This window comes from Pelodiscus sinensis, chromosome 1, assembly GCF_049634645.1.
Source record: "Pelodiscus sinensis isolate JC-2024 chromosome 1, ASM4963464v1, whole genome shotgun sequence".
NCBI classification, from domain to species: domain Eukaryota; kingdom Metazoa; phylum Chordata; order Testudines; family Trionychidae; genus Pelodiscus; species Pelodiscus sinensis.
The window spans coordinates 90,226,181-90,238,502 of NC_134711.1; the positions used below are offsets into that span (position 1 = coordinate 90,226,181).

General features: G+C 41.4%; 1 protein-coding gene across 12 annotated transcripts in view; it reads right to left on the minus strand.

The window, feature by feature from the left end:
- TNRC6B (trinucleotide repeat containing adaptor 6B) overlaps positions 1 to 12,322 on the minus strand; it is a 259,188-nt gene that overhangs the window by 116,377 nt on the left and 130,489 nt on the right. Inside the window, exon 1 of one of the 12 annotated variants that reach the window (XM_075912762.1) lies at positions 4,559 to 4,585. The exons of the other annotated variants lie outside the window; for them this stretch is intronic. Within the exon in view, the coding sequence (XP_075768877.1) occupies positions 4,559 to 4,563 (5 nt within the window). The 5' untranslated portion in view covers positions 4,564 to 4,585. Of the gene's footprint in view, positions 1 to 4,558; positions 4,586 to 12,322 lie in introns of those variants that run through there. 12 annotated transcript variants of the gene reach the window in all.

A 12,322-nucleotide genomic window follows, 5' to 3' on the forward strand; every position in this document is an offset into this window, starting at 1 on the left:
GTCACTGTAAGGAGTCTGTTTTCTCCAAAAAGTATATTTGGAACTGATACGCTTTTATCATAGTAAAACATCAAGAATTTTAAGTTGCTGTACAAAATAATCAGACTATGGTGTATTTAAACTACTAACAGAGGTTTCTCTTTAAAGGTAGACTTCTCATAGACAAGATTATTCACCGACTGTCAAAGAACAGGGTATTATTTATTCTTTGTTGAGCACCATCTATATTCTTGGGAATCTACTCTAGAAAAAGATGTGGTCTCTGTCCTCAAAAAAGTTTATAATTTTTAAAAATTGGGCAGAAAATACAACTCGTACAAGATACCTGATGACCAGTGACTGAAAGGTTCAATCTCAGAGCTACACAGTTGGTTTTGTGTGGTTTTAATTTCACTTGCAGGTTATCAAAGGAGATAAAACTAACAGAAGAAATTAAACACAGATTTTCTTTATATATCAAAGGAAAAAATCAGAAGTAATTAGTGGCCATTATTAAAATTCCCCAGGTTTCCTGTTTCCCCTCCTCTTCCTATAAAGCCACACTATTCAGATGAAAGAAGTGGTTATCGTCTCACAAGCATTGATAACGCAATGTAAGATCATGAGCAGATCTGAGTTACCACAGCATGACCCACAGACTAGTTTCAAAACACTGACAAAATCATTCCTGACATTGTAGAAGCATCTTTTAAATGTAGCATAGTGCTTTTATGATCATGTTTTCACTATGGGCTAGATTGATGGGTAGGGTTCGATTCAGCAGAGGTTGATTTACTGCATCTAGTATAGTATAGATGCAATAAATTAACCTCTGAGCGCTCTGCCTTAGACTCTGGTACTCCACCAAAATGAGAAGAGTAAATGGAACTGATGGGAGAGCATTCAGCAGTCAACTTAACGAGGTGAAGACGCTGCGGTAAGACCATCTAAAGTTATTCACATAGCTGACGTTGTGTAACTTAAGCTGATGGCCCATAATAGCGTAGACAAGGCCTATGTTATTGGTTTGAATTAAGGATGTGGAATGTGTACCCGTGTACATGGTTAATCAATGAGTCTGGGCTCATTGGTTAGCCCTCATGGTTACATGCAGCAGCGCCCTCCCTGCTGTAAACATGTTACACATTTATAATAATAAACTTATTTTAGCATCCCTAGTTTGAATTTGGCCTGGGTCGGTAATGTAAAAGGACACTACCACCATCCAATGGTCATTTGCCAAAACAAAATGAATGTTGGTGTCCATATCACAAAAAAACAACTTTTACAACTGCCTCCTTGTCTCAGTCAGCAGAAAAAAAGACAATGAATGAATGGGCCACAGAGAATGGACTTTGTTCTCACTTCAAGAAGTAGGCTCTCTACAGGTCAGGTCTGAAGTACCTTGGCAGGGAGATGAGGTTAGTGTATGAAAAAAGCAGCTTCAGTGCCTTAAAATGTACTCATGAAAGATAGGAATATTAGAAGGGTGAGGAATGGTCTGACTGTCCTGTGATAAGTGCTTTGATTTGTCTGATACTTATTCCTCTTTTGTCTCCCAGGCTGAGAATACTGTGCAAGCAAGCAATAAAATATTTAAAAAAAAAATTCACTACTTGCTTATATGCACAGGTCCACCAAATTTAACTCAAGTGTGATTTTAAACAAATTTAGTTCAACTTGTACAAATGGGAGTTTGGACATTCTTATTTCAATTTAAACCAGACTTATTTTAGTTTAAATTGTTGAGGAATAGATTTAAACTAAACCGAAATTAGCCACTCAAAATAAGAATGGTTTGTGTACCATTCTTATTTTGACTTATGCTCCTGAGGTCACGGAGCCTCAAGAAAGGAAGTTCCTTGAGCTACTCAACAGTTAGTCATCAGGCCTAACAAAGAACAGATATAAAAGTGGTAGTTGTTTGTTTAGTCACTGTCCTTAGAAGAATAATGTCTGATGTGCGCCGAAAACATCAGGTATTTGGGAAGGAAGAGGGGACAAACCATAGTTTTAAAATGTGGATTGTAATGTTTCTATTTCAATCAAAGATACAAAGAAAAAGTACAGGCAGTCCCCGAGTTACGCGGATCCGACTTATGTCGGATCCGCAGTTACGAACGGGGATTTTTTCGCCCCGGAGGACTGGAGCGGCGGGACACCTGGTCCCGCCGCCCGCCTCCTCCGGGGCGAGAAAAGCTGCTCCCCATCTCCCTGGCCTGCTGGGGGAGCCAGCAGACCAGGGAGACGGGGAGCAAAGCGGCGGAGGACCCAGGGCCGGACCCGCGGCACTTTCAGCTGATCTGGAAGCGCCGCGGGTCCAGCCTGGGTCCTCCGCGGCTTTGCTCCGCGTCTCCCTGGTCTGCTGGGGGGGAGGGATGCAGCTAGTGCCCCCCCCCCCCCTCCAGCAGACCAGGGAGACGTGGAGCAAAGCCCGAGGCCTGTGGTAGAGCAGGTGGGGCGCTGCTGGTTGGTCCCGCAGCACCACTCCTTGGCGCTACTGGACCAACCCGGCAGCAGCCCAGCTGCTCTGCCCCAGGAGTCCTGATTCAGCCGCTGCTGATCAGTTTCAGCAGCGGCTGAATCAGGACGCCTGGGGCAGAGCAGCTGGGGTGCTGCTAGGTTGGTCCAGTAGCGCCAAGGAGCGGCCGCGCTACTGGACCAACCCAGCAGCACCCAAGCTGCTCTGCCCCAGGCGTCCCCAAGTCAGCCGCTGCTGAAACTGACCAGCGGCTGACTACAGGAAGCCAGAGGAAGAGTTGCTCTGCCCCGGGCTTCCTGGAATCAGCTGCTGATCAGTTTTAGCAGCAGCTGACTTGGGGACGCCTGGGGTTCTTAAGTTGAATCTGTATGTAAGTCGGAACTGGTGTCCAGATTCAGCCGCTGTTGAAACTGATCAGATACAGATTCAACTTAAGAACAAACCTACAGTCCCTATCTTGTACGTAACCCGGGGACTGCCTGTACATAGGAAACAAGACATTTGTTTCTATTTGTATTTAATTATATTGATAGAGTTAAAGTTCCTATAGAAGTTATTCACAAGAGATTAAAATAGTCAAGGTACAGTTAAAGAGACATGATCAAAGTTCTGGAATCTAAAATATGAGCACTGTCTGTTTCCTTTTCTCTCTCTACTTTTCAGTTTGCAAAACCCACACAGAATTCATTATTTCTCCTAAACAGTAAATGGGGAGCTGGGAGAAGCTGTCAACATGCAGATGCATTAATGACAGAAAAGCATTGATGAGTTAATTTGAAAAAGGTGATAATTTTAGAAAGTCTATTCACCGAAGTATCCAGTTGCAAAGTATATGTAACTAAAACTTTGATCAGTTCAATTTATTGAAAAAATGCTAGCACTACTATATACCTATGCAGGACTTCAAATGTTTCAAATAAATCTATCAGCTAAACAATTTGATTTGATTTTTAAGCAAAGATCTTGGTGCTGGTAAAGCTCCATTCTCTAACACTTAGGAATAATTTTCTCTCAAAGAACTTCTGTGGCTACGAAATCTGCAAATAATATTTAGAGTGAAGAATGAATAATTCATTTACCACACTAAAATCTGAAACTGAGGAACAGAATCTGCCTCCTCACAGGGTTGTAACAAGCTTGTCTGTGAGCACTGGGTGCCTTTAGAGAAATAGGACTACAATCTCTGGTTTTAAACCACAAACTGACTCTTCACTCAAAAAAAAAAAAAAAAAAAAAATCTATCACCCACTCCCTTCCACCTCTCACACACCTTACTATGAACAGAATTCCACAATAATAGGAGAGGGTCTACCTGGCAAAAGATCCCCCTTTTTCTCTCCCACCATAATCAGTGGTCTCCAACCTTTTTAACCACAAGATCACTTTTTCCATTTAAGTAACTTTGATCTACCTCAAACCCAAATACCCTTTTCCCACTTCCTTCATCCCTTCGAGGCCCCACCCCTGCTCCACCCCGTCTCCAAGGCCTCACCCTGTTCCCTCCATTCCTCTTCCTCCCCCATCCTCACTTACTTTCGCCAGGCTGGGGTAGGTGGTTGGGGTGCAGGCTCTGGTCTAGGGCCAAGGGGTTAGGCGTGTGAGGGGCTCCAGGCTTAGCCCAGAGTGGGGACTTGGGATGCAGGAGGGGTTTCAGGGTGCAAGCTCTGGGAAGGAGTTTGAGTGCAGGGGAACTTACGTCTGGGGCAAAATGTTGGGTGAAGGATGAGGTTCAGGGCTGCAACAAGGGTTCAGGATGCAGCATCTGGCTGGGAACTATTTAACTGAGACAGCTTCTGGGTGGTGGAGCAGTGGAGTTAGGGCAGGCTTACTCCTGCCCTGGCCCTGCACCATTCCTTAAAGCAGCTGGCATGTACAGCAATGGCTCCATGGCACCATGTGCTGCCCCCATCTACAGACACTGAGCCCACAGCTTCTACTGGCCATGGTTCCCTATCATTGATCACTGGGAGTTGCATTTTAGAACTCAACTCAAAGAATTAAATTTAAGCACAAGAGAGAAATGAAAATTATGAAACACCAACACCCTGTACCCATCTGTTCCAGCCAGCCCATCCGCTTGCGTCTTTCAATGCTCACCTCATCCAGGAGATTCCTCACCGTTGTGAAGTGTGTTCCCAGTGCAGGCTATGTTCAAAGGATCCTACCTGCAGGCCGCATGTTGAGCCCCGTGTAAATCCAAACTGCACTGCGGGCCTCAAACAAATGGGCCATAGGCCGCATACAACCAGTGGGCTGTGTGTTGAGAAGCCCTGCATTAGGAGATCCCCAGCATTGAGTCACGTTGTGGTGCTAGACCTCATCAGCATTTCGGGAAAGGAGCCAGTCCAGAAACAGCTGTGCTTTAGCTGTAGGAATTACAATCCCTACGGGCAGATCTCTAGGTGTATGAGGAAAAGGAGCAATGACCAGGACATGTTGCAATGTAGGGTCAAAGTGAAAGAGCTGTGAAACACCTACCACAAGGCTCAGGAAACAAAATGCTTTTCTGGTGCTTTCCCCACAACTTGCAGGTGTTACAAAGAGCGGGATGATAAACTTGGAGGTGATCCCACTTCCACTACAAAGACCCCTCCCCCCATGGATACCTTGGGATGTCAGGGGGCATCCGGCAGTGGACTGAGCCAGGAGGAAGAAATTTGGCTGAATGTGCTGGGGGAGAGAGTGCAGACTTAGCCTGAGAGCCAGGGATTCTACCTTACACTTCTACCCAAAACAGTGGCAACTTGTCTATTCCTTCTCTCCACTGATCAAGCAAAAGCAGAGAGAGAGAGAGAGAGAGAACAAAAGGTGCGAAACCTCCAGGAATACAGAAATTAACACTTATATGGGAGGTGATAACTGCCCTACATCTAAAAGATTATCACGGTAGATTCCGGAATCCAGTCTATGAATAGATAGAATCTTCACTGGATAGCCTTTTATCCAATGAAAGTTATCCATTATGAAAGGAGGAAAACTAGTTCAGCTGCACCCATTACTGATACCCCTAACCAATCAATAAGTAATTTTTGCAATGCAGATATGACTTAGGAGAATTTGTGCTTTTCTGAGCTCTTCAAGTTTTCTAAATTAATGTTTATGAAGATAATGTTCATGTTCTGTCCTCTGAAAATCTTTTGCAGCTTATTTTCCTTTTACACTTATGAAACTTCTCTCCACTACAGTATCCAAAAGAAATATTTTACTTACTTCATTGTGCATACAGAAGTACGTTGGGAATCCTACTTTGCCACACAACATGGGGCTTGAAATGAAAGCAAGCTATTTGGGAAAAATGCCAGATGTCAGTTAAAAGATTTATTAGCTTGCAAATGGAGTGCACACAAACATTTGCCAGCATGGTTTTATACTAAAGGGTTATAAAACTAGAAATGTTTCAGACATTTACAATCCTAAGTGTTTCACATATCAGTACAAAAGCTCTTATCTGGAAGCTTAACAGAAACACAGTTTCACGGGCCTCTTCCTTACTGAGAATTTCAGGGGATTTCTAACTGGTTAGGTGCCTCAGAATGCACGAAGAAAGTGAAACTTTTCCTACCTTATATACTACCCTTCCAGACTTCTGATTCAAGATCCAACCAGCATTTTAACATGAAATGCAGAAGTAGAACGAGCAAGTATGTCAGTAATTAAAAGGAGAAAGAGAGAGCAGTGCGTTAGACTGAGGCAAGCACTAAGTTCTATTCTCAGCTCTGCCCTTGACTCACTTGTGATTTTAGGAAGTTACAAACTTGCTGTGACTCAGATTTCCTATCTGTAAAGTGGTGATAATGTTCAAAACTTTTGTGAAGCACTCTGACATCTATGGATCAACAAGTGCATAAGTGCTAAATATTATCTCTTGCTATTTCTATGTATGTCTTAAATGCCCAATGTGGTTCAACAATAATCTTCATATAAAACAATCCTACTGCTGAGCACAGGAATTTTGGAATGAGATCTGCTACTCGTGGTCGTCATCACATGGCACTCAGGCCAATTATTATGCATATTCTATTCAAAAGTAAGATATTCAATTTAGCAAAGTTCATTAGCAAACAGTTTTATTAAACCAAATGCCTGCTAAGCAGCAAAAGAGATGCTACAGAAAAATATTTATAGAACAGAAAATCCACCAAAAGTTGGTCTATAAAAGCTATTACAAGTTATTAGGTAGTACCACCTCTGGTTTGAAATTATCATAGACATTCCTTCAGACATGACTGTTATAGTGATATAAATAATGATAAAAATCTGGATGCCACTAAGGGCATTACTGCTCTACTGTGCTAGGTAGGGAAACAAAAAAGGTCCCTGCTTCTTAGAAACTAAGAGGTGTCTTATAATTCTTATCCAATACAAAATATATTTAAGAGTTGTAAAGGCTTATGATAAAAGGAAGTGAGCCTGGAAATATGTAAACATCTAACATTTTACAGAAAATATATCAGTGCATCGAATACATAGGTTGTTTTCTTAAGCTACTGAAGAGCCAAACAACAGTATGCTGGTTAATACAATAGCCTTACACATATGTGGAATTACTCAGTACTCAATATGTTGGGAATATTTTGGCGTTCTCTCAAGATGGTGGCATACTAAAGGTGTATTGTACCGGTTTTACTATAATTAATCTAAATCTGTTTATTTTTATTTGCTTTGTAAAATACAACATTCCACTCACTAGCTAGGAAAACCAAAACATATCTTACTCAAAGAAACCAAGAGCTCTGCATATTTATTCAGATGAATATACATGGTAAAACTGTGCATATACAGGATTCCAAAATACTATGTCTATGCTACATTATTTTAATTACATTAAACTGCTAAAACCAGAATTTATTACAATTTTATCAGTTGAATAAATACATTTTTATCTTGTTCCATAACCATAATGTAGTTAGTCATCTGTTACAGGAAGTGCTTGTAGCACCAATTATTAGTTAAGGTTGCCTGATGCATCCCACTGACTAAAATTAAGTTTGACAAGCTGTTCAGACTGAAATTTTCTGTGCTGAGTGTCTGGCTTAAGCTAATTTGGGGGCTTTGGGTGGGAGTTATCCCCTCAAGTCTGGAAAAAAAAAAGATCAAGCCATTTCTGAAAAAGAGGTTGGGGAAAATATTGTTTTACCCATGTTAAAACAAATTACAACTATTTAATTAAGAAGATGCAGTACCTCCATCATGTGGGATCAGGAAATATAAATCTGGCAATGGTCACCCTGGGATCAGGGATGTGCTTTTTGTCATTCTTGTGAAAAACTGCCCAAGTTTGGCCCAGTTACAAGCTCTTAAAAATCTGCCTGCACATACTTAGCAATGGCTTGTTAAAGTTTCACAGCTATATTTTCTTAAAAATTTTCTAGCTTGGATGATGCTCCAGAAATCAGATTTACAGGATTGAGTGGGACTTTCCTTGCAATAGCTCCTCCTGACAGCTAGGGCCACTGTAACGTGATTGAGAACAAATTGAGAGAATCTCTTCGCACTATGTTCATCCCCTCTGCATTTGAATCAAGAGCAGGACTAAGCCAGAGAAACTGGGTCAAGGACCCTGGATGAAGAGTGGACTGGGATTAACTAAACAACGAAGGCAGAGCTCTCTGCAGAAAAAATAGATTATTATGGAATTAAACTGTATCAAAGTCTCCTAGAATGCATATGCACATGAACATCAAATTAAAGTTACACAGGCAATAATAATTCTGGCATTCTGTTAGCTTCTGCATGCAGTAAGGTTCTTGATTTGTAAGCTTAACATTCTTTTGATGACATTTTCAAGCAATTTTTAGAATCTGATGACTCGAAACACAGAGAAATGTAGCCAAACTCTGGTAAGTTACTTTTTGAGAAGTGATTAGCTTATTTAAAAATCACTAGGCATTATGTAAAAAATAAGGAATCCAGTGGCATGGGACTCCTCTTCTTTGCAGAAATCGGTAAGGTGCCATGAGACTTTTGTTTTCAGATAAAGACTAATACATGACTACCTCTCTGAGACTAAGCATTATATAATTAGCCAAGTTGAAGTTTGGCTAAACAGAGATCTACACACTCGAGAACTTGCCCCAGGCACTTAACACACAGTCATTGTTGGTGTAGTCTTTAGTCACTACCAATTGAAGTGACTGTGAAGCATCCTTTGTCAAGAAATTGTCAATAGATGTTGATAGATGTTCAGCTACATGTCCCCCCGTGTGCCATACCATCTCTGCACAGACAGCTAGCACAGCATACCTTGAGCAAACAACCCAACAACCCTTTGATCACTTAAGATACAAAGGCACCCAAGCCAAGTTTACTGTTGATGAAAAATGGCAATAGGACCTGGAAGACTGTACAAGAACAAGACGATATGTATGCCACTGATAATGGACGCAGACCAGTTAGAGGTGGGACATTCCACTGCCACATAAGCTGGCCATAGGCACTTAATATATGGAGATATACCCATCTCACAGAGTTGGAAGGGACCTTAAGAGGTCATCAAGTCCAGCCTGCTGCCCTCATAGCAGAGCCAAGTACCATCCCTGACAGATTTGCCCCAGATCCCTAAATGGCCCCCTCAAGGATTTAGCAGGCCAATGCTCAAATCACTGAGCTATCCCTCCCCCACTTCTTTTTTTTAATACATTAGTAAAAAGAAAGTATATATTGTCTGTTAGGACGTGGATAACCTTGTTCTTGATTTGTGGGAGAAAATGAAGGCATGCATGGCGTACTGCTCTTAATTCTAGGAGGTTGCTGTAGATTCTGGTTTCTTCGTCCTGAACAGTGTAGGAGTCCAGGCATGCTCCCCTATCCATAAGGGAGGAGTCTGTAGTTATAATAATCATCAGAGAAGGTTGTGGAAATGGGATGCCTTCTAGCATGTTGTGTGGCTGTGTCCACCAGTGTAGTGAAGATAGAACATGGTATGGTATGCGGACTGTTTTGTGTAGGGAGTCCCTGAAGAGAGCATTGTGCATAAGCTGTAGCCAGTCATGCTTGAAGGCACCTCACCACCATGTGGCCAAGTATGTGGAGACAGCTGTGCACTGTTGTAACTGGTGAAGCCTGTACTAGGTTTATGAGGGTGGTGATTCGAACCTGTATTTTGGCAGTGCTGCTCTGGCTGTGATGGAACCTAGTTGAGCTCCTGTAAATTTGAGAGTCTGCGTGGGCTGCAAAGTGGATTTTTGATAATTGATATGGAATCCAAGACTAAGTAGTAGAGCGATGGATGTGTTGACCATATCCTGGGTATCGTGATAGGATGTGCCTCTGATAAGGCAGTCGTCTAAGAAAGAAAATATTATCACTCCTGCGTGGTGAAGGTATGCTGCTGCTACTGCCAGGGTTTTGGAGAAGACTCTTAGTGCTGCTGGTAATCCACGTAGAAAAACCTTGTATTGGTAATGGTTGGTTCCTACCATAAAGCATAGGAAATGTCTGTGTGCTGGTTATGTGAAAGTGTCTTGGAGATCGAGGGCTAAGAATCAATCTCCACTGAATAACTCCGATATAATGGTTGCCAACTTGACTATTTCTAGCCTTTGATTTGTTATGTATTTGTTGAGTTTTCTGAAATCTATTATGGGTTTCCAGCCCTCTGTCTTCTGTGTGAGGAAGTATTTTGAATAGAACCCTCTTCTTTGATAGAACCGTACCCTTCGGCCTATAGTCCCAATTTGTAGCAGATATTGAATTTCTAGTTGTAGCAAGTTCTGGTGAGAGGAGTCTCTGAAGTGGGAAAGGGAGAGGGGTAGGGAGGGGGAATGGATGTAAAAGGTATGGGATAACCCAAACAATCTCTAGAACCCACCAGTTGGATGTGATCTTAGTCCATTATTGGAAAAAGGACCGTAGCCAGTGGGTAAATGGAATGTGGAACTCACCCAACAGAATAGGTATCTACTACGCCTCCTTTTCAGCAAGGCTTAAAACCTAAAGAAGTTTTCAGTTGACCATTTTTCAATTCTCCTACAGGGAAAATTGTATAATGGAAATTTTTGGTTCAACAAGTACTGGAACAGACAGCAGCGATTAAAATCAAAGAATGAAGGTAGTCGTGAGAAGTCTCATAAGATTTGAAGTAGTTTAACCAAAGCTAAAATCTAGCAGACTGGACACCAAGTAGGTTCATCGGTACTAGGGATGTAAAATTCTGATTAATCAGTTAACTGGTTTAAATGTCAGATTAACCTAATGTTTATCCAGTTAACCTATTAAGCGGGCTCCTGGCCCCAGAGATGTCACCACTGGCAGGCTCCAAGTCCTGGGCCTGGGGCTTCCGCCAGTTCCTGGCCTCCACTGCCTGCGGCAGACTGTGGGTGGGGAGCTGCTCCTAGTAGCCAGTAAGCATCACCTGGCTAACCGATTACCTATTCACATCCCTATCCCCTATACCTTTGAACAGCAACACAAGGAAGCATAAAATGTATGCATGGCCCAGAAAAACACTGTTATTAAAAATAAACCTATCTTGCATGCATGCACATCTTAAAATGGACCCCATGCTAGAAGACCAAAAATTACTGCTAGAGTCAATCTATACCACAACTACATTTCTGCTGAAGATAGAAAGAGATCTAAACTAACAAATTAGCAGATGTCACTGGACAATGATCTCAGATATAAGCTGATGAAGCAGTAAATCAGTTTTAGACTGCAGTAACATCTATTCCAGAGGAAGAGAGACTATTTTCTTCATTTAGAAGAAATCAACAAAGAGCAGAAAAAAGAAAGCTAGTATCCCCATTTCAAGCAATGAAAAAAAATTGCATGGCAAATGAATATATCATATTGCAGAAAACCTAGGCCATTAAATTAGAGGTGTTTTTCAATGCCCTTGCCCTCACTGTATCTCTTTTCTGTTTAATCAGTCAACTGTAAAACATGCTCTGATTCGACAAATTCTTTTTTGCCAAACTGAAAGCACCAAGAATGTGCACAATCATGACATAACTTAGCACTGGGCATAAGCAATATTACTGGGCAGACAGTGGCATAAATAATGCATTATACCAAAAATATGATCCAGTGTACCAAACTCACTGGGCTTCTCTCCACTAATTTAGGAAAGATAAATGGCTGTTAATTCTAATTGACTTTTAAGCAATCTTACATAATTTTTCCCATACGGATCAATTTTGTAGCTTTTTGAAAGACTGTGAAAGATTTAGCCAAGCCGTTCTGTAATTTCTAAGTTATCCTACCAGTAGCATTTTCTGCTGCCCAGAGAATATTTATAGAAATGTAGCTGTGTTAGTCTGGTATAGCTGAAACAAAATACAGGACTATGTAGCACTTTAAAGACTAACAAGATGGTTTATTAGATGATGAGCTTTCGTGGGCCATACCCACTTCCTCAGATCTGGAGATGTAAAATCTGAGTAAGTGGGTCTGGCCCACGAAAGCTCATCATCTAATAAACCATCTTGTTAGTCTTTAAAGTGCTACCTAGTCTTGTATTTTGTTTCAGAGAATATTTAGATTTGGAAAAAAGCCTCAGGATTTATAAGGTTCCACTAGGAGGGTGAAACAGGCTACAATTTACCTATAAAATGGTAGGCAACTTTGAAAGACAGCTGTGTCCGAAAAAGAGGATGAGGATGAGATTGGTCACATAAGGGAAGAAGTGTGTAATGATCACTGAATAGCTTCAGGAGGAAACTCTTGCTGAAATAGAAACAGTAAGGCATTTTGTGGTACGAGATACCTCAGGATATTGATATAATGCTTTGTAATTTACTGGTACTGAGTGGAAGGTATCTAGCTCTGATCATGACCTATTAGCATTCTGCAATGAGACAACATGACAAAACACTAGAGTAGCCTGAAACAAGAAGTCATTAAAAAAAAAAGCTCAGAATC